Source organism: Myotis yumanensis, unplaced genomic scaffold (genome assembly GCF_028538775.1).
Source record: "Myotis yumanensis isolate MYYU_CA2020_CCGP unplaced genomic scaffold, mMyoYum1.0.hap1 SCAF_11, whole genome shotgun sequence".
NCBI classification, from domain to species: domain Eukaryota; kingdom Metazoa; phylum Chordata; class Mammalia; order Chiroptera; family Vespertilionidae; genus Myotis; species Myotis yumanensis.
In genome coordinates this window covers 64,804,301-64,830,761 of record NW_027223762.1, presented here as the reverse complement: position 1 = coordinate 64,830,761, position 26,461 = coordinate 64,804,301, and the positions used below count along the sequence as shown (strand labels likewise).

The 26,461-nt window shown below is 51.2% G+C and overlaps 1 protein-coding gene across 1 annotated transcript; it reads left to right on the top strand.

Moving 5' to 3' along the window:
- Nucleotides 1-340: 340 nt before the first annotated feature.
- On the top strand, nt 341-25,029 carry IL18RAP (interleukin 18 receptor accessory protein). Its single transcript, XM_070428534.1, has 8 exons — nt 341-493; nt 6,643-6,793; nt 10,410-10,475; nt 17,777-17,900; nt 19,755-19,906; nt 21,474-21,611; nt 23,573-23,746; nt 24,354-25,029. Exons 1-8 carry the CDS (start codon nt 341-343, stop codon nt 24,722-24,724), a joined length of 1,329 nt encoding a protein of 442 aa, XP_070284635.1. The 3' UTR covers nt 24,725-25,029.
- Nucleotides 25,030-26,461: the final 1,432 nt, after the last annotated feature.

Genomic DNA, 26,461 nt, shown 5'->3' with positions numbered 1-26,461 from the left:
TCTCACCCGCCCAGGGCCCTGTGCGCCGGCCCTGCTGTGGCCGTGAGGGCCTGTCTGATGCCCAGTGGTACCTTCAGCCTCGGGAAGGAGGCGCCTTAAAGGAAATTACCAGCAACCAGTCCCACCTGCTCCTGGACAAGACAGCCCTGCGCTTTCTGACCGCAGAGAGGAGCCATGCTGGCTCCTATATCTGTAGGCCCAGGATGAGGTGTGTCCCACATGCATTCTTATCTGAAATATCCCCAAGCCCGCTAGTACTGGGTCAAACCTGTGTTCACGGGGCCGCACTGACTCTCCTGACTCTCCCAGGAGCTGCAGGGACGAGGCGTGCTGTGTGAAGATGGTCCTGGAAGTGCAGCCCCAGGCCAACCTCTCCTGTGCGCACCCCGTGCCGCAGACGCGCTACCTCCGTCTGGGCAGCACCGACTCCATTCACTGCCCCAGCCTTGGCTGCCAGGGTGGCGCCCCGAGTCCAGAGATGACCTGGTACCAGGTAAGAGTGACTTTTCCAAAACTCATGCAAGATGTGGTTTCTAATGGCAGCATCTCTGTCAGTCTGTAGAATCGTGGGTTTGAGAATCTCAGGTCCAGAGCTTCCCAAAGGCTGGCCTTGTGCCCACAGAAAAGACCAACTTTCTAACATGGTCTTGGCCGGAAGCCACAGGACGGCCGCTCCAGCCATTCCAGCCACCCTTTCAATTGTGCCAGGAAATTGTCTCAAAGTCAGGTACAGTGGGGCCTTGACTTACGAGTGTCCCAACTAATGAGTTTTTCGAGATACGAGCCGTCTCTCAGCCGATTTTTTGCTTTGAGTTGCGAGCTCAAATTCGGGTTACGAGCCAGCTTCAGATACCCCACCGCTAGTTGGCGCAGCGAACGTCACAGTGAACGCCACAACATCAGCCCAGCATCACGTGTCTCACTCATTCACTTTTTTATTTGACATACGAGTAATTTGAGTTACGAGCTCCGTCACGGAACGAATTAAACTCGTAAGTCAAGGCCCCACTGTATATCCATGTGAAGTAAGACATGGTTACAGCATCGGCCAAGGCTGCCGCCAGAGCGGTCAGCGGGACGCCTTCAGAAAGCAGTGAGAACTGCTCAGGGAGGGAGCACCCAGCAAGTGAGAAGGGCTCTGGGCGAATCGAAGCATAGAACACTTTCCTGAATGGGCACCTCTGCGTGGCCCTGAGTGACAGGTGAGACCGGGAGACGGGAGTGCAGTGCTAAGACGAGAAGAGAACGGCCAGGAAAGGTAAGTTCTGTAATGGTTTTGAGTTACAAACCACATAGCAAAACACCTGGCATTTTCCTTGTGCTTATGGGTTACCGAGTGCCACAATCTATGCCAATGCTCGGAGCATCGCCTCCAAAGCCCTCTGCCAGCTGGCCCCTGGACGGCAGAATCAGGGAATAGAATTTAAATGCCACTACACTGATGATAATTGTTTAAAGTCCAGTACTTTGTCTGAAAAATCGTGTAAAACTTTAAATTTGACTTCAAAATATGTTCGTTTGTTAATATAAAACATCGTTTTAACTTGCCACTGATTGATGCCCAGCAGGCAGCCTGCTTGCTGGGTGGTCCCATGCACTTCCAGACCCCACAGCAGAGGCGTGGGGGGTGCTGCTGGGGGGAGAGCGTTTTCCACTCGCTTCTCCTGAGCCTTGGGGACAGCAGGTGGCCAGGTGCTTTATGTCCTTTGTAGAAATAACTACTCGGGGATGAGTGATGTGTCTAAAGTTTCACATTTGTATTTTAAAGTGACACTGAAAGCGTGCTGGCTTCAAAAATGCCCAGTTTTGGGCACATTCATTTCACAGCCTCTAAGATGAGGTTAGTAAGGAGTCCATGGTTCTGTTCATCCTCTTCAGCTCTCTTAAGAACGACACGCCCCTGGCTGATGAGTGTGGTAATCGGATGGCGGAGGTCTTGCTCTGCCCAGGGGGCTGCTCCCAGCCCCGTGGAGAGGCTTGCCGGGCCTTTCAGGTGGAAGGGCACACCCGGAAATGAAAGGCCGTTTTCACTTGTAGGTAAGCACCAGCCAGAGCAGCAGCCGACTTTCCGCACACATCACTCTCTCAGCGAAACCCCAGGGCCGCCTGGCGTTTGCTAAGGAAGCTCATTCCCTTCTCCGGGCTCTGGCTGCCTGTGTCAGAGGTGTCAGTGAAAGAGGCATCTGTTCTAAACGCAGTTAAACGATGCTGCTCGACAGTCGTAGCTTCTGATGCGGCTTTGGAGAGGCATGGTTTAGGCGATGTTTACGCATTACGTGTGTGTGTGTAGGTGTGTGCATGTGTGTGTGCAGTGCATACACACACATGCACACAGACACATGCACACCTGGAGACTCACAGACCTCATGGACGCAGTGTGTTACTAAAAGTGATGATATTAGGCAGGAAATAGTACCCAGTGCTCCTTTCTCTCATACAAAACCGCAGGTCCTCAGGTGGTGGGTGGCCCACACCTGACATCGCAGAGCAGATGGCACTAACACAGGTGCCCTGAGTCCAGGTGGAATTGCTCCCCATAACATACCTCTATTGCCATTAAAAGATAAATATTAGAGCAAAATGTGTGTATAAATGGAATGTTGTCAGTTGATTGGAACAAGGGACAGCGCTGCGGCCCTCGGCAGGGAGTGGGGGAAGGACGCTGGGAACAGGAGCTGCAGGCACGCTGTGTGCTGGGGAGCGCTCGGCTCAGTGGGCAGAGGTCGTGCCTGGTGGAGTCAGGGTGGACTGTGTGCACAGGCAGCAGGCTGGGTATGTGGTAGGTTGTTAGGTCCCTGTTGGTGTGTTTGAACTTTACAAGTATAAGTCCTGACCTGGGACCCTGTGAGAATAGAAAGAAGATGGTAGACCCTACAGATATTTTCAAGAAATAAAATAAAAGATAAAATGATTTAACTGGAGGATGTGAAAGTGGTGACTATCACATTTGGAGACTTTATGGCTCAAAGTAAACTCACAGCATTTACCAAACTGGAGAAAGTAGCCACTAATGCAATTAGGAGTGAGAAGAGGTGAGCTGGACACTAAGAGTCATTAAACAGATGTGAAAACACCGGGGCCCCTCGGAGACAGGGCTTGAGATGTAGTCCCAGACGAGCAGCAAAAGCCCAGGCAGGAATGCTGTGTCGCCAGTTCCAGGGCACACCCTCCACACAGACAGCGCACGGTCTGTGGTGCTCGCTGGAGTGGCAGCACTGCCCGCAGCACAGCAGGCTGGTGACATCGGAGCAGAACAGTGAACGCTCCGAGGCTGCGCGCTCTCTTTGCTTTGTTCGTCTCCTTGCGTCACACATTCCTTTAAAAGTCCTTTACCCTGGCAGGTCGCACAGTTGGCTGGTGTGTCATCCCATACACCAAAAGGTTCTGGTTCGATCCCTGGTCAGGGCAAATACCGGAGGCAGCCAATCAATGCTTCTCTTTCACATCGATGGCTCTCTCCCTCTCTTCCTCTCTTTCTAAAACCAATTTAAAAACATTCCCAGATGAGGATTAAAAATAAGTAAATAAAATACAGGGGCTTTTTGTGCCCTCAGCTTTTTCTTCATGCCTCAGCTCTCTCCAGGACTCCCCGGCACTATCCGCACAGGTTCTCATTGGGATGCTGCTCCTTATCTGTTTATTTCTTTTACCTCTGAACAAAGCAAAGCATTCCCTGTACAGCCCCACTAGCCCCTGTTTCCCACCTATATCAGTTGTGATTGTTTTATTAGAATGGGTTTCCATCGTTCTTAGCACAAATTGCTTATCTCTTGTCTTCGATGTTCCTTTTATTTCCACCTCATAAAATCTTAATGGTACATACTGAGCCATTCTTTCATTTCTATGGGAAAAACTAGAGGCCTGGTGCATGAAATTCGTGCATGGGTATGGTCCCTAGGCTTGGCCTGCAATCAGGGCCATCTTCCCCAGCTGCTGGCAGCCAGCCCAGCCCCCCACCACCACCCACCCCTAGTTTCCTGTTCACCATTGGGCAATAGGAACCTACTGGCCAGGGGAGAGGGGGGAGGAGGGGAAGTGGGAGGTACCAAGAGGTTGGCCATTCCCACCCACTTGCCAGCTCTGTCTCCCAATGCTGGTCACCCTCTGTGTGGAGCAATCAGCAGGGTGGGGGCCTTGGCCTGGCACCACTGGCATCTGCAGCCACCCAACCCCAGTTCCCCATTCCCCATCAGGCAATCAGAGCCTGCCCGCTGGGAGAGGGACTGAGAGGTTGGCCAGCAGGCCCTGATTGGGCGATCAGGGCCTCCAGGCTGGGGGAAGCTCCTGCTTGGAGCATCTGCCCCCTGGTGGTCAGTGCATATCATAGCGACCGGTCATTCTGCCGTTCGGTTGATTTGCATATTACCCTTTTATTATATAGGATTAGGTCCACTTTTGTTATCACTCATCTTCCCTGTTGCTCAGCCAACGTCTTAGTTCTAACTCTGCCTTCCTGTGTGATTTATTGCCTGTCTTCTCATGTGATTCACGACCTCCACTCTAATTTCTGTTCTTTTATGTGTCCCTGTGCAGAATTCTGTCTCTGACTTTTATCCCATGCTCTGAACCCTCCTTTTAAAGGGTTCTTGATCCTTGAGATCAGCCGATGGGTTGTTTAACCTTGTCTGTCCCACTACTTGGCCTTGGTTCCCTTCACACGGCAGCTGCCCCTCCAACCAGTTCTGCCCCTCAAACCTCAGCTGTTTGTCAACCTCCTGGAAATTCCTCTTGAGCCACAGGAACCACACTAGAGACGTGGAGTGGGGAATCCCTGACTCTACAAGTCAGCAGGCAGCGTGGAAGGGGAATTCCTCCATCAGAACTGGAAACTCAAAGTCAGAATAATTTAGAGAAATTTCCAGTGCTCTCCTGACTAGCTCTGTGTCACAGAGCAAAAGACAAAGCCCAGGAGCTCAGGCTGCGCATCTGTAAAATGGAAAACAGAATCTATGCAAACCCAGCCAGAGAGGCCTTTGAGCAGTCAGATGAGCTGAGACCTGAGAAAGCACTTGGGAAGCCTCCGGATAAGAGGCTCTTCCTATTGTTCTTTGCTGTTGATCTCTTTTCCTGGGCTGCAGTGGTGAGAGGGCTGCTCCTGGAACTCTGGGCTGGAACTTGGAGGCCCGGGCCACGTGGAGGCAGGAGCCCCTCGTCCTTGCACAGTGATAACCATCTAACAGGGGCTCACACTCCCGCTGCGCCCAGTCCCTCATGGTGCAGAAGTGGTTATGATAGTCTTTGTTAAATTGGTAAGCGCTCTCACACTGAGTTGCCACTAAAAAAAGTCTAATAATATGACTCTTATGCTTCACAACCTTCTGTTCAGTTGTGCCCGCACTCACTCACTCTGCCTCTGCAGAGGGCAGCCCTGCCTGCTGGGGGCCGGAGCCCAGAGATCAAACACAGCCAGGCGCATGGGCCCCTTCAGCTGGGCCTTGCTTCCTGCACGGATGCTTTGCTTCAAGCTTCTTAAATGACACTTCCCTTCCCCGCCTGATTCCTGCACCTTCTTCAGAGCGCTGTTTGCACTGGAGGGCACGCCTGCCTCCTATCAGCGGAGTCACGGCCTGGGGCAGCGTCTGCCGCTGGCGGAGACGCGCCTGCGTCCTTAGTCCTTACACTGCGCGCCCATGAGAGAGGCTGGGCTAATTCCCGGGGTGTCCAGGACCTGGCCTATGTCTTGGCACAAAGGCTGCTCTGGACAACCCCGGAGGAGTGACCTACACACCGAACACCGCACTACGCCCAGGGGCGCGCGGACGCAATGACGGAGGTCTGAGCTCGCAGCGGGGCGCTGCGCGCGCGGGGGAGGGGCCGGGGGGCCGCTAGTGGTGCCGACTTGTCCCCAGGAGGGCACCCTCGCCCTGGGAGTGGAAGCTGAGCAGCGCGCAGCGCCCACCCTGGCAAAGGCGGTGCAGTGTGTGCACTCTGGGCTGAGAAGGGGCGCGGCACTGAGGGGAGGGCGGAGGCCTGGGCACTGGCAGGAAAAGGGTCTGGGAAGGACAGGCAGGTCGCCCTGCAGCGCCAGAGGCCTCGCCAGCAGACCCCAAAGCGAGTGGAAGGCTCCTGGCTGTTCCAGTCCCCAGGCAGCTCAGGCACCCAGGGAAACCACAGTGTTCCAGTCCTCAGCCACTCTGTCATATTGATGGACTTAATGTTTTACATTTGAATTTTATCATTTTATTAAAATTAAATTTATTTAAAGAGGAAGCTTTATATTAGCCCCATATACAGAAAATCTGCATCAATTTTGAGACATAATAAACACATAGGTTTTTAAAAAAATTTATTTAGTATTAGCTACTTAGAATATGATGCGTTTTCTAGAATACTCTCAGGGGCCTGAGTCATGCTTTGGAAAATAATAAATGAAATACTTCTTAGTGGGCTGACGAGATTGGGCACCTGATCTCCACGCACAACGTGGTGGTATTTAAAACGCCTCTTATTTTAAGAAAGAACTTTGCAAAGACAACTTTTGAACAGAACCTCTTCCTCACTCGGGGGATGACTGTCATGTCCTCATCTCAGGCTGGCTGTCCCCTTCCGGGTTCACACTTGTGAAGGTCTCTGAAAGGTGCAGTTAGTACAAGACAGTCCCTGGAGAAAGAGCTTCACTTGCCTTTCTGTCTCTCGGACTAGAATGGAAGACTGCTCTCCGCGCAGAGGAGCAACCCGCTGCAGCTGGACGTGGTCTATGACTACCACCAGGGCACTTACGCTTGCGACTACACTCAGGCCGACGGCGCAGGATCCCGGACAGTCAGAGCAGTTGTTCAAGTGAAAACCATTGGTAAGTGACATTTTGGTTTCAAGATTTCATGTTTGAATCCCAACTACCCAGTCATTTTCCTGAGGTTTCGTGATGTTTTCCTTTTTGGAAAACAAAAAAAGATAGACATATAGTGTCGTTGGGGAAAGCCTTGAATATCAGCAAACATCAGTTTTCCCATTAACCTAGAGTCATTCTGCAGGGAAGGTGCATATCCAAGTTGTCCCAAGTTGGGTTTTCCATGCATTTATCCCTGGTTTGTTTCTATAATAAATTTTAAAATGATATCAATAATTCACACACAGAAATAGCTGGCACCCACTTACCTATTACCAGCTTTAATACTGTGAATATTTTTCCACAGGCTTAAAATCTTGCTTTTTATTTAAAGAAACAAAGCATTACAGATACAGCCTGAGGCCCATGCCATCATCTCTTCCCTTTCTCCTGCCTTCCCAGATGTAGTTTAGTATTATAGTTTACTAGAGGCCCCATGCACAAAATTTGTGCACTTGTGGGGGAGGGGCCCTCAGCTTAGCCTGCACCCTCTCGCAGTCCAGAAACCCTTGGGGGATGTCCAACTGACAGCTTAGGGAGTGGGCCTGAGCGGTCAGTCGGACAACCTTAGTGTTGCCTCGGATGTGGGAGAGGCTCCTGCCACGGCCACTACGCTCGCCAGCCAAGAGCCCAGCTTCTGGCTGAGTGGCGCTCCCCTTTCTGCATTGAGCACTGACCCCTAGTGGTAAGTGCATATCATAGCAATTGGTTGTTCCACCGTTCTGTTGATTTGCATATTAGCCTTTTATTATATAGGGTATCCTTTCTATTTATGCCTTTTTTACATATGTATGTGTCCATTCATAAATAGAATAATGTTATATGTTATAGAATGTGATTTGTGTTATTAAGCACATGATATTACTCTAAGGTATTGCTTTGCCAGTTCTTACACCTTCATCATCAGTGAATAGATTCCTATTATTCCTACATTATTCTTGGTGTCTTCAGACTTTATTTTTATTGGTGCCAAGTGGGGTCTCTTTCATTTATATCAATTTACATTTCCCTGAGTCCTAGTGACGTTGAGCATCTGGTTGTGTTTATGGCCCATTGGGCTTATTCTTCTGACAGTTCTCTATGTGTTGGCCCAGTCTTTCCCCTGATCAGCCCACTGGATTTACAGGTGTCAGCATGAATAAACTAGTCATTAATGTAAGCATGGCGATGTCAAGGCATTACCAAGGCAGTCATCCATGTCTTGTATTGAACAGCTACCGGGTAGCTGATTTATCTCTTGGAAACATATTCCTCAGTTTTGCCTCCTCTCCTGTAACTGTGAGCCACAAGCTGCACGGGCAGCCTGGCCCTGCACCTGCTGCCTCAGGCCTGAGCAGTTCCACACCGAGAGACTGCTCCTTGCAGAAGGAGACAGAAGCAAATGCCCCGCTGGCACCACTTCCCCTCCAGGTGGCCCGCGGCTGTCCTTCCAACAGGCCTGGCCCCTCGCCCGTCAGTCCCCAGGGGCAGACCGGCTTTCTCTGCCCCAAGGACTCCTTGGATCACCTGTGGCATCTCGTTCATTCAAGCCTAGTCTGTCGTTACTCATGTCTTCCTCATTTACTCATTCGTTTATTTGTTCATTCTCACACAAATATCTGCTGAAAATCTAGTATGTGTCAGGCACTGGGCTTGGTGCTGTGGATGTGAAAACAGTACCTGCACATTTCCTCCGGCTTCCCAGCACTTAGCATTCTGTGGGGCAGGAGGGAAGGAACAGGCTATGACAATACAATGTGAAGAGTGGGGAAAAGTGGGCACACAGCCTAGACCTGGGTATCCCGAGCCCAAAGAGAGAACTGGAATGGGAACCAATTAGCCAATGGAGGTGGGAAAGATGCCGTTCTGGCAGAGGGAGCACACAGGCAGTGTGGGGAGACTGTGCAGCCCAGGAAGAGCCAGGAGCAGTACAGGGCGAGTGCGTGCAAACAAGACTGACAGACACTGTCCCAGTGAGCACGGACTTCATCTGAGGAACAGTAGGGAACCATGGAGGGTTCTGGGCATAAGAGGGTCAGGAACAGATTTGTATTGGACATAGGTTACTGTGCACTGTGTAGAAATGGGTTTGTGGGTGGGAGAATGGAGACGGGAGAAGAATTAGGAGGCTGCCACAGTCAAGCAGGCATGGCTGATGGAGGGGGAACTAGGACGGCTGTAAGGATGGGGAGAAGCAAATGGACTCAATATTTAAGGAGTATATCTGAGAGGAATTAGAAATGGTGAGTGAAGGAGAGAGGAAAGGATGAGAGCTAGGTTCCAAGTTGGACAACTGGGGAGCTTTGGTAAGGTGCTGAGGAGAGCACAGCCTGTAGGGCCTGCACAGCACAGCACGGCCTGCACAGCACAGCCTGCACAGCACAGCACAGCACAGCACAGCCTGCACAGCACAGCACAGCCTGCTCAGCACAGCACAGCACAGCACAGCACAGCCTGCACAGCACAGCACGGCCTGCACAGCACAGCCTGCACAGCACAGCACAGCACAGCACAGCACAGCCTGCACAGCACAGCACAGCCTGCACAGCACAGCACAGCACAGCACAGCCTGCACAGCACAGCACAGCCTGCACAGCACAGCACAGCACAGCACAGCACAGCCTGCTCAGCACAGCACAGCACAGCACAGCCTGCACAGCACAGCACAGCCTGCACAGCACAGCACGGCCTGCACAGCACAGCCTGCACAGCACAGCACAGCACAGCACAGCCTGCACAGCACAGCACAGCACAGCACAGCACAGCCTGCACAGCACAGCACAGCCTGCACAGCACAGCACAGCACAGCACAGCACAGCCTGCACAGCACAGCACAGCCTGCACAGCACAGCACAGCACAGCCTGCACAGCACAGCACAGCCTGCACAGCACAGCACAGCACAGCCTGCACAGCACAGCACAGCCTGCATAGCACAGCACAGCACAGCCTGCACAGCACAGCACAGCCTGCACAGCACAGCCTGCACAGCACAGCACAGCACAGCACAGCACAGCCTGCACAGCACAGCACAGCCTGCACAGCACAGCACAGCACAGCCTGCACAGCACAGCACAGCCTGCACAGCACAGCACAGCCTGCATAGCACAGCCTGCACAGCACAGCCTGCACAGCACAGCACAGCCTGCATAGCACAGCCTGCACAGCACAGCCTGCACAGCACAGCACAGCCTGCATAGCACAGCACAGCACAGCCTGCACAGCACAGCACAGCCTGCACAGCACAGCACAGCACAGCACAGCACAGCCTGCACAGCACAGCACAGCACAGCACAGCACAGCCTGCACAGCCTGCTCACCCATCCCAGTATGTAGCCTCACCCCGTGGCCTGCAAGAAAATTTCACGCAGGCAGACATGGATTTATAAAAAACTACTCTTTGCCAGCACCTGCAACTCGATGTCACAGTCATTGTGGAAGCTTGCTTTTCACATGGAACCCAAGTCCTAGCCTCTGGAATGTGAATAAAATCTGCAGAGGCAGCTCCAAAATATTTAGCTTTCAGTGTGACCATGCGTGCAGACGCTCAGCACGCAGGCTGCAGCTTCCCCTGCACATCATGCTTCTTCTTTTCCTCGTTAGTGAGAAACACCACTCTCAAGCCCGACATCCTGGAGCCGGTCAAGGACACCCTGGAAGTGGAGCTTGGTAAGACGGGCTGCCTGTCACCCTGGGCAGAGATTGGGATTCTGGGAGCACGTCCAAGTGTGATGTGATATAAGGAAAAGAGAATCAGATTCAAGCCAAATAGAATTGGATGTGGATCTGGACTCAGCCGCTGACTGGTGCTGTCTCCTCATACAGTCACTTAACCTAAGTTTCAGCTTTTAAGTCTGTAAATAGGCAAAACTGAACTGACCTCCCAAGGTCACACTGAGCAATCTGGGCTGGCGTCCGTTCAGTGGCTGAGCATTTGACATGATCAATAGGGTCACACTCTTTCTTGCCCAGGAACAGCTGCGTGTATAGTGGGCGCATCGGCTTAGTGAAGTCTATAAATATAACCAATTTACCAACTTGAGTAGCATTAACCTTTAAAAAATAGGTGATTGTCTGGCCCTTGAGGTAACTGTAGGAGAATGTTACCGTCCCTGCTCACTTAATGTGTTTCACAAAGTGGTGTTTCCTTTGGGGCAGAAGGGCCAATGGCTTTTCTACGTCCATTTTATTCATCAGCTTCACTAGCATCTACATCTCACCAAACAGCCAACTACGAGCTGCACTGTTTAAAACCAAGTACTGGTTGCTTCAACAAAATAATTATTATTTAAAATATGAACTGTTTCTAATAGAAATGTGAAAACAAATACTGTATTGTGGCAAGAGACCGCTAGGTGGGGTATCAGTATGTCCTGATTATAGGAATCGCAATGTGGGCAGCAACACAAGAATGGAAGGACAAAAGAAAGAACAAAAATTATGTAATTAAAAAATAACAAAGTCACAAACGGTGTCAGCGAATTAAAGTATGGCTAGGAGAGAAACATTCCTAAGGTGCAAGGATGAGTTTTCAAATGGAGTCTCTGCGCGCCTCATGGTTAGGATACTGAGGCCGAGGCAGAGCGAACGGGGTAGCTCTCGGGAGAAAGTGGGGAGTCCAGCTCCTGTGATCACATCCGTGCACATCCGTCGTGCGCGGTGCACAGCAGTGAAATGTCTGAATAATGTCTTTGAACAACGTGCACAGTCAGCTCGTGCCGTTTGCTGAGCATGTAAATGCTGGTTAGAAAGATGCCCTTCGCCTTTCCCTCAGCTCCGCACTGGAGCCCGAGCCAGTGCTCACACTTCACGTTTTCCTCTGTTCCCTCAAACCACACGGGGACCCCAGTGCTCTGACCAAACCAGCCTTCATTTTAAAAAAACACAGTTGTTGTTAAAGTGCATGGACCTGGAGAGGATGACGCTGAGTGAAGTAAGCCAGTCAGAGAAAGACAAACACCTTATGATCTCACTCATGTGTGGAACCTAATGAGCAAAACAAACTGATGAACAAAATGGAAGCACAGAACAGACCGACTGAGGTCAGGGCATGTGAAGAGAGTAGCCACAAAGCACCCATATGGTAGCCATAGGCACAGTCAGCAGAGGGGGAAGGCCTGTGAGGGGTGCTGGGAGCTGGTGCCAGTGGGCAAAGGTGGGGTGGGGAGAAACGGGGAACGGTGTCAACAATAAAAAAGAAATAAAAATAGACAAATAAAAATTTAAAAAAATAAATAAGGAAGGAATTTGGTTCTGATAATGCCCTTTTGAAAAATAGCTGATACTGGAGACTAGAAGATGGCGGCTGGCAGGACGGAGGTGAGGGAGAGGAAGTGAGTGAGTGAGGGGGTGAAAGGGGAGTGTGTGGTGTGTGTGTGAGTGAGTGAGGGTTAGATCTGGCAGGAACAGCAGGGGCTGGCGGATCAGGCTCTCTGGGGCAGGGAGAGACTACCACCACTGCGGGCATCCCCTGCATTGCGGGGCTCGGGCATGGAGCCCACGCCATCTTGAAGGGGAGAGAGGCCTCTTCTAGGAACTCATCAGCACCACCACCCAGACAGTGGCCCGCGACCCGGCAGCCACTCCAGCCAAAATCCTGCTGCCCCACCCGCAGACCTGCAGACCCTGGGACCTCCACCTCCAAAGGTGCACCGCTCCCGCAGCAGTAAGTGCAGCCTCCCCTTCCCCAGTGGCAAACCTCCAGACACCACATTTCTAGCACGAAGGCCTCTGAGCCCACCGCTCCACAGGCTGCTCTTGGATGCCGCTGTGAACCCCTGCTGGGTGTGATTTTGAACAGACAAGGGCTCACTGCCCCACAGTAGAAATTCCGAATTCCCTCTTCCTGAATAACTGCCACAGACAACCCAGCTGCACATCTTTAGCACCAGGGCCCTCAGAGTGCGTGAGAGCTCTGCGCCGGCAAAGGCACTGCCACAGTCACGCATTTCCAACGAGCAAGCACCCAGAGCCCATCTATCCACAAGGCACTCATGGGAGCCCTGCGAGCCCCCACTAGGTGCAATCTTGGACAAACAGGGACACACTCCCACCCACCCCCCTACCCCCAGCAGTAGAAATTCTGAATTCACTCATCCTGGATACCTGCCCACAGACACCTCAATTATGTGGCTTCAGTGCCAGGGCCCTTCAGAGTGCTTCAGTACACCACGCTGGCCAAGGCACCACTGGTGCCCCTGTGAGCTGCCACTGGGAGCGCACGCTTATCCACCACAGGTGCAGCACCAAAAACTGAGTCTGCCCACCCCACAGCTGCAGAACTCTGGACACTACAGTTGCATGGTTTTCCAGCGCGCAAGCCTTCCAAGCCCACCGTGGCACAGGCAGCCCTTGGGTGCCTCTGTGAGCCCCCGCTGGGCATGCACTTATGCAAACAGGTGTGCACTGCTGGGCTGTAGAAATGCTGAATTCCCTCTTCTGGGATACCTGCCCACAGACACTGCAATTCTGTGGCTTCAGCGCCAAGGCCCTTCAGAGTATGTCAGTACACCCTGCTGGCAAATGCACCGTGGGTGCTCTGTAAGCTGCCACTGGGGGCATGTGTATCCAACCACAGAAGCAGCAGCAAAAGCTGAGTCTGCCCACCCCACAACTACAGAACTCTGGACACCATAGTCACACCTTTCCAGAGCGCAGGCCTCCGGAGCCCCATCACCCCAACAGACGGTTCCTGGGTGCCACTGTGAATCCCATTGGGCACACACAACTTCAACCAAGGGCGTAAGACAGCAAAAATTGGGACACCCCCCTCCACGGCTGCTGCTGATTTCTAGACACCGCAGTTGTGCCTTTCCAGCTCACAGGCCTACATCAAGGGAACCCAAATAGCTCAAGTAGGGAGCTACACAGACAAAAAAGGGCTAAGAGAGTTTATTACCACCAAACCAGCAATGCAAGAAATGCTAAAGGGACTGCTGTAAAAAGAAGAGACAGAAAGGCAAGAAGAAACACAAACATTAAGACTAAAAATTACAACAAACAAGTATGTAACTGGATTAAATGCACCAATCAAAAGACATAGGGTAGCTGAATGGATAAGAAAACATGACCCATATATTTGTTGTCTGCAAGAGACCCACCTCAGAACAAAGGATTCACACAGAGTGATAGTGAATGGATGGAAAAAAAATTTCAGGCAAATGGAAATGAGAAAAAAGCTGGGGTTGCAATACTTATATCTGACAAAATAGACCTCAAAGTAAAGGCTATAACAAGAGATAATTTAGTATTAAGAAGGCCTTAATACTAAAGGGAGCAATTCAACAAGAAGATATAACTCTGGTAAACATATATGCGACCAATACAGGAGCACCCAAATACATAAAACAACTTCTGGAAGATATCAAGGGAGAGATTGATAGCAATACAGTCATAGTAGGGGACTTTAATACCCCACTGACATCACTGGATAAATCCTCTAAACAAAAAATCAGCAAAGAAACAGCAATCCTAAATGACTCACTAGATCAGATGGACTTAATGGATATCTTCAGAATATTTCACCCCAAAGCTACAGAATACACATTCTTCTCCAATGCACATGGGACATTTTCAAAGATAGACCACATATTAGGCCACAGGCAAAGTCTCTTCAAATTCAAGAGGATAGAAATCATAACAAGCATCTTCTCAAATCACAATGGCATAAAACTAGAAATCAACTACAATAAAAACAATGAAAAAAAAAATCAAACACTTGGATACTAAATAGCATGCTATTAAACAATGACTGGCTTACCAAAGAGATCAAAGAAGAAATAAAAGCATTCTGGAAGCAAATGACAATGAAAACACAACAATCCAAAATCTATGGAACACAGTGAAAGCAGTCCTGAGAGGGAAGTTCATAGCTCTACAGGCCTTCCTCAAAAAACAAGAAAACCTGGTAACAAATTATCTAACCTTGCAACTTAAAGAATTAGAAAGAGAGCAATAAGAAAAGCCCACAGTATCCAGAAGGAAGGAAATAATAAAGATCAGAGCAGAAATAAACGACATAGAGACAGACAAAAAAAACCACACCACAACAATACAAAAGATCAATGAAACCAAGAGCTTGTTCTTTGAAAGGATAAACAAGATTGATGAACCTCTCGCCAGGCTCACCAAGAAACAAAGAGAGAGAACCGAAATAAATAAAATCACAAGTAAAAGAGGTGAAATAACAACTGACCCTACTGATATACAAACGATTGTAAAAAAAAAAATACTACGAACAACTCTACTCCAAAAAACTGGACAACCCCGATGAAATGAACACATTTCTAGAAAAATATAAGCTTCCAAAACTCAATCAGGAAGAATAAAAAAACCTGAATAGGCTGATAACTACTGATGAAATTGAAACAGTAATCAAAACACTCCCAGGAAAAGTCCAACACCCTTTTCTGATAAAAATGCTCAACAAAGTGGGAATAGAAGGATCATACCTCAACATAATAAAAGCCTTATATGACAAAGCTACAGCCAACATCATACTCAATGGTCAAAAACTAAAACCATTTCCCTTAAGAACAGGAACAAGACAGGGATGCCCGTTTTCACCACTCCTGTTCAACATAGTACTAGAAGTACTAGCCATAGCAATCAGACAAGAAGAAGAAATAAAAGGCATCCAAATTGGAAAAGAAGTAAAATTGTCATTATTCGCAGATGACATGATACCGTACATAGAAAACCCTAAAGACTCCATCAAAAAAATTATTAGACTTAATAAACAAATTCAGCAATGTAGCAGGATACAAAATTAATGCCAAGGAATCTATGGCATTTTTTTATACACCAATAGTGAACTTACAGAAAAAGAAATTACAAAAACAATCCCATTTACCATTGCACAAAAAAATGAAGATACCTAGGAATAAACCTTTTGCTGTACAGAAGGTAAAAGACCTGTACTTGGAAAACTACAGGCAGTTGAAAAAAGACTTAGAGGAAAACATAAGCAGATGGAAGAACATACCGTGTTCATGGATTGGTAGAATCAACATCATTAAAATGTCCATACTTCCCAAAGCAATCTATAAATGCAATGCTCTCCCCTGTAAAATACCAATGGCTTATTTCACAGATCTAGAAAGGACTCTCCAAAAATTCATCTGGAATAAAAAAAAAAAAACCCCAAATAGCTGCAGCGATCCTTAGAAAGAAGAACAAAGTAGGAGGGATCTCAATACCAGATATCAAGCAGTATTACAAAGCCACTCTTCTCAAAACTGCCTGGTCCTGGCACAAGAACAGACATATAGAGCAATGGAACAGAATAGAGAACCCAGAAATCGACCCAAACCACTATGCTCAAATTAATATTTGACAAAGGAAGAAAGAACATACAATGGAGTCAAGACAGTCTCTTCAATAAATGGTGCTGGGAAACTTGGTCAGACATATGCAAAGAAATGAAACTAGACCACCAACTTACACCATACACAAAAATAAACTCAAAATGGATAAAAGACTTAAACGTAAGATGGGAAACCATAAAAATATTAGAGGAATCCACAGGCAACAAGATCTCAGATATATGCCGAAGTAATTTCTTTACCGACACAGCTCCTAGGGCAATGGAAACTACAGGGAAAACAAACAAATGGGACTACATCAAAATAAAAACCTTCTGTACAGCAAAAGAAACCATCAACAAAACAACAAGAAAACCCACTGCATGGGAGAACATATTTACCAATGTTATCTCTGATAATGGTTTAATCTCCAACATTTACAGGGAACTCATACAACTTAACAAACGGAAGACAAACAACCCAATCACAAAATGGGCAACACATCTAAATAGATACTTTTCAAAAGAAGACATAAGGAAGACCAAGAGACATGAAAACATGCTCAAAGTCACTAATCATCTGAGAGATGCAAATCAAAATGACAATGAGGTATCATCTCACACCTGTCAGAATGGCTATCATCAACAAATCAACAAATGACAAATGCTGGTGAGGATGCAGAGAAAAAGGAACCCTCATGCACTGCTGGTGGGAATGCAGACTGGTGCAGCCACTGTGGAGAACAGTATGGAGTTTCCTCAAAAAACTAAAAATGGAACTTCCATTTGACCCAGTGATCTCATTTCTAGGAATATATCCCAAGAAACCAGAAACACCAATCAGAAAGGATATATGCACCCCTATGTTCATAGCAGCACAATTTACAATAGCTGAGATTTGGAAACAGCCTAAGTGCCCATCAGCAGATGACTGGATTAAAAACTGTGGTACATCTACACAATGGAATACTACTGCAGTAAAAAGGAAGGAACACCTACCATTTGCAACAGCATGGATGGAGCTGGAGAGCATTATGCTAAGTGAAAGAAGTCATTCAGAGAAAGATAAATATCACATGATCTCACTCATTTGTGGACTATAATGAACAACATGAACTGATGAACAAAACCAGATCCAGAGACAGAGAAGCATTGATCAGATGCTCAAACCTCAGAGGGAAGGTAGGGAAGGGTGGCGGGAAGGGGAAGAGATCAACCAAAGGACTTGTATGCATGCATATACGCATAAGCAATGGATGCAGACAACAGGGGGTGAGGGTGAGGGTAGGACTGGGGGGATGAGGGAACACTGGGGGATAAAGACACATTTGTAATACCTTAATCAATAAAAATTTTTTTAAAAATAGCTGATACTTTATTACACATTTATAATACAAAATCTTTTAATTGATAGAAACATTCTTTCATAAAAATAACAACAAACAACAAAAATCATAGCTCATATCTGCGATCTCAGCATTGCCACTGCAGATGCGCAGCTGGGTGCATGTTTCTGCCGAGAGGTGGCCGGGCGGGCGGGTGGGCGGCTCTTCCCAGCCCCGCTGCGCCTGCGGCCTGAGGGCAGGGAGCCATGTCCGCAGGCCTCTTGCTGCGCTGGACAGTGTCCTCACGGCTGCTCTCCTATCTACTGTGGCCCCTTCCTTTGCAGGAAAACCTTTGACTCTTAACTGCACTGCACGTTTTGGCTTTGAAGAGCACTTCACACCAGTGCTAAGATGGTACAGCAAAGACTCTGGTCAGAAGTTGGAAATCCCAACAAAGGAAGGGAGAAGGTAAGGAGAAAATCAGAGGACGATATTCTTTGCAGCCCACAATGCGTGCTCTCATCTTCGGAAACCTCTGCGATGTGCACACGGAAGTATACACATACACAAACACACGCACATACACACATGCACACACACGCACAGACTCATGCACACCCACATGCGCACGCACGCATGAGCACACACACACACACACACACACACACACACTTAACAGTGTGCCAGGAGTGCCAGCTAGTGGTGAAAATGAAAGTCAAAGTGCACATTAACTTTAACCCTGGGCCAAATTCGGCTTCGGGCAGGGCCATGGAGTGAAGTATTTAAGTGGCTTTCAAGTTCAATGTTTAGCAACAGTTTTCTGTGGCTGCTTTAAACATCAGGCAGACAAGGAGACAGACAGTGGCCCAGGCTGCTGGAACAGAAGCAGCGTGTCTGACAAATGGGGGGATGCTGTCCCCCAGCCCCCCGTTCCCCGGTGCCCACTCAGCGTACCCAGGTCTCCAGAGTCATTACAGCCAGAAAGTATGAAACGAGGAAACGCTGCAGACCGAGGGATCTGACCAAAACTTACGTGAAGTGAGGACAGGGCAGCAGTGCAGCCTGGGAAGGGAGGCTGAGCGGCGGTCTGTCTTGAAATGCTTGGAAGCTACTCTGTTTTCTAGACTCTGTTGCTCTCAAGAGCACAGACCTGAATTAGTGGCCAGAATGAACTGGGAAGACAATTTTGCTTCTTAAAATGGAAATCTCTAGCCATTCAGATCTATCCAGCTCCTCACAGAGCTGGACACGGGGCCCTGGAGATTGAGGGCTTGGGGCCAATCTGCAGGGCTTGGCGCTAAAAGATATAGTTCCTCATCTTTCTAAGATCTGTTCCACAGTACCAGTCTGTGGGTTAGCACGCCTCTGATTTATAAAACACTTCAATAAACAAATATAACGAAGGACAGGTTTTTGGAGCAGTAATCAGATTTAGCAAGAACTTCTAACACAAGGAAAGTCATTGGGTCTCCTATCAAACTGATACTGCATCTAAGCTCAAGGGAGTTGAGTGTGAGAGAGGGTGTGCTCTGACCTCACACCCCTCTGTGTGGGTGTTTCCCACCCATCGGCAGTGTGAGTGTGGGAGCGCCACCGTGCCCCCTGCAGCCCCTGCCAGCCCCTGTGAGGGGCGGACGGGCAGGTGAGACCTCAGCAGTCTCCGGCAGCAAGAAGCGCTCTGTGGGGAAGCGTCGGTATTGATGTCTCCAAGCAACACCGCCTACAATATCACCCGTGTAAACAAGATTCCTTAGGGTGAGGACAGAGGCAAGATTGGCAACTTTAGAGAATCCACATTGTGAGGAAATAAAGACCCCATTCCTGGCTGGTCCTGGATGGGTAAGGGCACAGGCCAGGAATCAGGTCCCACGTCTGGCAGCGTGAACGTGGGCTCGCCCTCTGTGCCTGATCTGCATTGCTAGCCAAGTTAGGACACTCATGCCGCACCTGTGGGCTTCCTGTGAGATGCAGAATAGAGGGATCCGTAACCCCTTTTTGTGCTAAGACGGCCTGATACAGAGTAAGCCGTCCACGGAAGTCGTAGATGTTCATAAATTCTTGTTAGCATCTTTTCAGGGACAGGCTTAGAGTGAGCAAGGCCAGCTGAGGCCCACAGGCGAATCATACCCGAGAGTCAGCGTTCTGAACGATGCTTAGCAGATTCATCATTTAAACCGGAGCCTCCCGACCGCGTGAAGCTGGGCACCTCCTGCTGGTTGCCCCAGCTCTGCAGAGGCCGATGCTGGCGATCGCATGGTCCCGAGACGGCGAATGGGTGTGGTTGTACGTCCTGGGCGGCTGTGCTGTCTCCTCCTTTCCTAGAGTGAAAGCCACTGTGGAGGCGGAAGTCATCCAGCGCACCGTCCACTTGGAGAGAGTCGCCCAGAGTGACCTGCACAAGACGTTCATCTGCTTCGCCCAGAACTCGCTGGGGAACAGCACGCAGCCCCTCCAGCTGAGGGGGAGGAAGGGAGGTAGGCCGGGCACAGCTGCCTCCCCGCGGGCCAGGCTTTTCCTAGCAATAGTGCTGTGGTGAGAGCAGCGAGACGACGCTGGTAGACAGCCTTCTGTGCACTTCGCTGCTTAACTCAAAACTCTGACCAAGACCACACACTAGTAAGTTTCCTATCAGTAATCCAGACCTGGTCCCCTTAACCAATACTGGGCATATCGGGGCTGTGTCGGAAAAGCCCATCATTCATTCTCCCACTCATTCCACAAACACCTATGCGAGCTCCATGTGAAGGCCTCGTGCTAGAACCTCGGTCCCTCTCTCATTTGCCTTTCCTGGCTCTGAATCCAGAAAACGTGATGGTCAGGTGTTGGAGCCTGGAGGTGAGAGGAAGTGCTTCTGCTCAGCGCCTGGGAGGATCTGTGTATGTCACAGATCACAGCCCTTTAAAGCTGGAGGGGTATTCCAGTGAGAAATCGCTTTTAATTCTTTTGAGGCAAAGCTCAGAGATGAAAGTGATATCATTCATTCATTCAGTTAATAATGATTCTAGAACAGCAGACTGGCTGCTCACGAGATTTCAATAAGACAGCCTTTGGCTCTGGCCCGTGGGCACTCTATAAAGGGGTGTCTCCTACGCTAGGTGCATGGAGGGTGCGCCAGATGCACCTCCTGGCCGCAGGGAGTGTAGGCTTCAGTGGGGATGACTGTACTTGAAACTGGTTTGCAGTGAGAGGGTGCAGAGCACGGGGGCAGTTCCTGGGGAAAATAAGTAACAGTGGCTCCCACCACTTCCCAGGCGCCCTGCCCAGCACCTGCCCCTCCCTAGTTCTCCCCACTCAGTGTAGGACCTCCCTCCAGGTGTGGCTGATGCATCTCAACCTTCAAGAGGAAGCTCCTGCGGCGGCCATGCTGCTGGGATAACAGGGTGGAGACGCTGTGGGTGGGTGCAGCGGCAGGCGCTCTGCACTGACTCACGGTGTTGTGTCCCTGTAACCAGACAACCAAGGGGTCCGGCGGCCGGTCACTACCTGAGCCAATTGCAGAGACAGGGGGAAATCCTAGCTGAGCGTTTATTCCAATCCTGCCGGCAGCAGGGAGAGCAGCAGGTCACCCACAAACACCTGCTCTGCCCCATAAGCCAGCGGCTTACATTGGGTAGAAGGACAAGGTTCTGTGGGGAAGTAGGAATTGCAGGCATGGGGGAGTGGACACGGGATAATCTTATAGGTTACAAGTCATGCGGGCTGAGGGGGATCGGTCATGGAGGGTGGGTGCCTCTGGGCGCCCTGGGGCCAGGTTACAGGTAGCAGGGGCTGGGGTTACAAAGAGCAGGTGCCTCCGGGACAAAGGGCCTCGGGCCCAGGTGCCAGGAGGTTGTAAATCTTTCCATAATGACACGCAGTTCTCGGAAGAGGACAGACTGCGATCCCATGTGAGCTCCGTGCCCCAGGCGTGCAGCTCCCAGACAGGAGCTTCTCTGAGCAGAACAGAACTGCCCAGGTTAACAGGTTAACAGAGCAGGAGTCATAGTTCTTACCCTGTAGCTTATCCCCAATCTATTCTATTCCTGCCCCTCCCATCCCCAGTGGTGTTCCTGTACATCCTCCTGGGCACCGTGGCCGCCCTGGTGGGCGCGCTGGCAGCAGGCGCGCTGCTCTTCACGTACTGGATTGAGGTGGTGCTGCTGTGCCGGACCTGCCAGGACAAGGACGAGACGCTCGGGGGTAAGGGCCGCCCGCGGTGTGACTGTCCCTCTCGGGACTGGCTCAGGCACAGGAGCCCAGAAACCGGTGTGCCTGATGCTAACCTGCCCGCCGAGCCTCCAGGGCTGCTGCACCTGCACCTGGAGGCGCAGGGCGCAGGGCTCCTCACTCCAGCGGGGTGTCCGCCATGAGGCTCACACAGGTGGGACCTGACACGGTCTCCTGCTGACCGCGAACTCGGTGCGGGACCCGGCCCTGCGCGTCTTCCCCCTGCAGAGGGACTAGTGACTGCGGTCCGGAGGGCTCGGGCGGCGGGGAAGCCGAAGCCGGCCCGGCAACCCCCCAGCCAGACAGTCTCGCCCCACGGAACTGCTCGGCAAGGGCAGAGCTTGGGCGGGCCCCTTAGTGTGGCCTCGTCAGCCTCACCTGTACAGCCAGGGGCCTGACGCTGGAGAGAACGTCCCCGAGGGTGACCTTGTGTGAGCTGCAGGCCCCGTGCGGTCGGCCAAGTGCCGTCCACCCCCGAACAGAGGGCCGCTTCCGTGTTCTCTGGTCCCTGGGCCCAGGGTTAGAATGTTTGTAGTTTTAGCAAATAGCTCTGTTGCTTGGAGAGAGCATAGCCCTCTGCTGGCCTCTAGGCCAGCCCTTAAGCCCTTACCTGCGGGGAGCCCCCACAGTGCTTCCCCGCACCAGCCACCCGTGAGGGGTGTCAGGTCTCCGGGAGCCGTGAGTGAAAAGCTCCCGTCACCTTCCCTGAGACCATTCACTGAGACACGCACTAGAAACCCTTAGGCAAGCGGGCTGCTGAGATTCATTTAAAACGAAGGTCAGCCTTCTTGAATTAAGCCAATATCTGGTCATAGTCTTGTTTCCCTGACAACTTCAGCTTCTGCTAAAATCTGCTTGTCCTGCGGTTCTGCAGCTTGTACGGTGGGCGGGAGCGTTCGCTGTGACCACGCTCCTCTCACTGCCACGGACACGTCAGGAGCCTGGTGTGGGCAGGACGGGCTGGGCACAGCCAGTCAGTGCCCGCTCTGGCCAACCCGGTGCTTTCCAGCAAAACGTTTCCTTCATGCTGGTGATGATACACAGAAGCTTAGAATGTCGCATTGCGAATGTCTAACAGGTTGTCTAACTCTTCCGCGCTCTAGTTTTATTACCAAGATCCATATGTTTCCCGATTATAGAAAAGTCCTAGTTTGCTGGACTTGGAAGGAGTTGGGACAACTGTGGCATGTTCCACATGAAACTGCGTAGCAGTACCTGCCGGCCACACCTGAGCGTCCTGCTCCGCCTGGGGGGCTGGCTGCCTGGAGCAGCTCCCCGCCTGGCCGCGTGGTGCGGGCCCCTGACTCCAGGCCCGCTCCTGCCTCCTCCCCAGAGGCCCCTAGGCCCGCAGGGCGCCGGCGCTGTGGCCACCCTGTAACTGTGACCGCTGGCCCGTGCAGAGCGCCGGTGTGTCCAACCCCGAGCCCGGGGTTCACCTGGAGATTTCCTGCCACTCCAGGTAGTTGGTTAGCGCGGCCCAGTCATGAATGTGCATTTGAAATCCTTTGTCAACGGAGGCGCTGGAGACCTAGACCTGTCCTGGGACAAGTGCCAGAGCTGCAGAGCCCCTGGAGGAGGAGGACGGGCGCTGATCTGTGCTGCTCAGGGCCAGGCACCAGCTTTCCGGTCCGCTACCTCCTGCGACCTGCCAGCGGCTGCGGGGTTTTGGCCGTGGGGCTCCTCCTGAGCGGGATGTGGCGCCCGGGGCCCACGTGGCCACCAGCAGAGGCCCGCAAGCTTCTGAAAGTGAACCCACGCGACTCCTGGGCTGACAAGGGCACACGCCCAGTGGGGTTTGAAATGGACTGGCTGCTGGCTTTTATTTTTTGTCTTCAATTCAGTGACGACCCCACACCCTGCTTCATACCCATTTGCCATATGTTTGGAGCACAGGTAGGTGTGCGTGGCTTACACTGCTATCATCCTCTCTCCAGATAAAAAGGAGTTTGATGCTTTCATCTCCTACGCCAAGGGGAGCGCCTCTGAGAGCGAGCTCGCCTCGCCCGTGAGTGAGGACTGCCTGGCCTTGAAGCTGTTCCCCGAGGTTTTGGAAAACAAATATGGCTACACCTTGTGTTTGCTTGAAAGAGACGTGGCTCCGGGAGGAGGTAGGCCCGGCCCGCAAGAGGAGCGATAGCTCACAGGGGCGGTCAGTGCCAATCTGTCACCTCGCCGCTGGGGCTGGCCCAGCTGGGAGGGCTGTGAGCTTAAGACACCTGGGCAGCCGCGTGTCCATCACGTGAGCCTCCATCCCAGGGGAGAGGAGTGGCCCCGGGGCCTAGGACAGAGCTTCCCTGGCACCTCACAGGACAACCCTGTCCTTCCCACTGGGTGGCCCCTGCCATGGGGGACGCTGCCGGCCACCAACGCAGCACCGGCCGCGGGCTGCTGGAGCCTGGGCACGGCCTCTGCCTTCTCCATTCAGATCTACCAAGGGGCTGGATGGCCTGCGCTCCTGATCCTGCCCCCTGTTCCACAAGCTTTGCTCCTAAAGGAGTGGCCTTTGGGGAGACAGCATGCGGGGAGAACTGCAGGTTGAGGCGCTGGGCAGTAGGGTGTATCCCCGCTGTGGATAGGGCGGCGGTAGCTGGTGAGGTTAGTGGAGCGGTCCGCTCTGCCTGGCGGGGAACCTCTGGGTAGGTCTGGGGGAACCAGGGTTATTGTGACTCAAGGTTTAGCAATAAGAGTGCAATTAATTAAATACTTTCTTTCCAGTGTACACGGAAGACATCGTGAGCATTATCAAGAAAAGTAGAAGAGGAGTCTTCATCTTAAGCCCCAACTATGTCAACGGACCCAGTGTCTTTGAACTGCAAGCAGCAGTGAGTCTTGCCTTGGATGATCAGACGCTGAAGCTCATCTTAGTCAAGTTCTGTCCCTTCCAAGAACCAGAATCCCTACCTGACCTGGTGAGGAAGGCTCTCCGGGTTTTGCCCACAGTCACTTGGAGAGGCCTCAAGTCGGCGCCTCCCAATTCCAGGTTCTGGACTCGCATGCGCTACCACATGCCCATGAAAAACCTCACGGGGCTCCCGTGGGGCCACCTCAGGGTTATCTCAAGGGCTTTCTCACTGGGAAGACAGTAAAACAGAGACCCCTGGGAGGAGCTCCCAGCCTAGGCACTGGCGACCTGGGCCCTGGTGAGCAGAGAGACTGCCAGGCAGGGCACACAGCCTGGATCGGGCTGATCTAAAGTGGACGGTGCTCGGCCCCCTGGGACGGCACTGGGGCTGGGCCTCTGGTCTTCTGGACTGGGCAGAGGGAGAGGGGATTCTCCAGTCACTGCAGACACTCACCACACTCCCACGGCTTTCTTAGTGGTCACCAGCATCAGCAAATGCGTCCACTCTTACTGGTGGCTATGGACTATCATGTCTACTGTGTATTGTACATATACATTTATATATATATTTGCAATAAAATAAATATTATTTCATTAGAAACAAGCAATTTTAACTTTGTCAAATATTTCTCTGTAAAGAAGGTAATTCTTGCTCCATGTTCACCCACTAGCTCTGGAGCCCAGAAAGCGAGTTGGAAGGCCGGACAGGGAGCAGGAGCCACTTCAGCCTGTACGCTCGTCCTGTGGGCACGGTCCCCTCTGGCAGAGGAGCTGGCTGAGCACCTCGCCAGGACACAGGCCTGGGAGCAGAGGAGGGGTATTTTCAGCTTCTCCTTGCCGTTGGCCTTAGGGCAGGACCTGAAGTACAGAACCTTACTCTGGGCCAGTGGAAGGAGGGACCATCTGGGCCATAATGGTTGGAGCAATGAATGGACTCACAGCTACACACAAAGTGGAAAGGCGGTGGCAAGAGTCAGCAGCCAAGATACAAGCCTGAGAAACAAGCTTCTACACATCAAAGGACAGCAAGGCTGGACTGGGCAGAGCTTCTGTGTAAGCCATGCCCTCTGAGGGGGACGCTTCTTGTACTTGCTTCCTGGCCTGCTGGCCCCAGGGCAAGGCCTGCTGGTCACGGGTGCTTCTCTGGAGGACTGAGCAGCTGTTCCCCGCAGACAAGAATTTCATTCTCATGTGTTTGTTTTCCTTCTGAGAGTTTAAATAGTGCTCTAGTCCCGCATGAACATAAAGCCTTCACGCCCTCTCAACCCTGAGGGGGTGGGATGATCCATTTGAGTGACAAAGAAGAGCAACTTCTGGACTCATTCGTGTGTGCTGTGTCACTCATTCGCATGTGCTGTGTCACTCATTCGTGTGTGCTGTGTCACTCATTCGCATGTGCTGTGTCACTCATTCGAGTGTGCTGTGTCACTCATTTGCGTGTGCTGTGTCACTCATTCGAGTGTGCTGTGTCACTCATTCGTGTGTGCTGTGTCACTCATTCGCATGTGCTGTGTCACTCATTTGCGTGTGCTGTGTCACTCATTCGCGTGTGCTGTGTCACTCATTCGCGTGTGCTGTGTCACTCATTTGCGTGTGCTGTGTCACTCATTCGAGTGTGCTGTGTCACTCATTCGCATGTGCTGTGTCACTCATTTGCGTGTGCTGTGTCACTCATTCGAGTGTGCTGTGTCACTCATTCGCGTGTGCTGTGTCACTCATTCGCGTGTGCTGTCACATCCACTGTATAAATGGAATCCGAGTTTGGAGCGACTAAACATCACTGTCATGGGCCACCGAGCGGAGCCTGCGAAGTGCTCTGGAGCTCCTTCCTCACAGACGCGCCCACATCAGAGCAGCCACTGTGGCTTTGGCACCAAGGAGCATCCTTGTTGGGAATCCCAGCAATAAAGTTAAAGACGAGTTAGAGGGTAGGAATTATTCCTGCAGGAAGTTTCTTGCGGGAAGGCTCATTGCAGGGTCT

Coding starts and splice junctions, on each gene's coding strand:
- IL18RAP (XM_070428534.1), top strand. CDS start 341: ATGGTCCTGGAAGTGCAGCCCCAGGCCAACCTCTCCTGTGCGCACCCC. Junction 6,794..10,409: donor TGTTCAAGTGAAAACCATTG/GTAAGTGACATT, acceptor TTTCCTCGTTAG/TGAGAAACACCACTCTCAAG. Junction 17,901..19,754: donor CCAACAAAGGAAGGGAGAAG/GTAAGGAGAAAA, acceptor CTCCTTTCCTAG/AGTGAAAGCCACTGTGGAGG.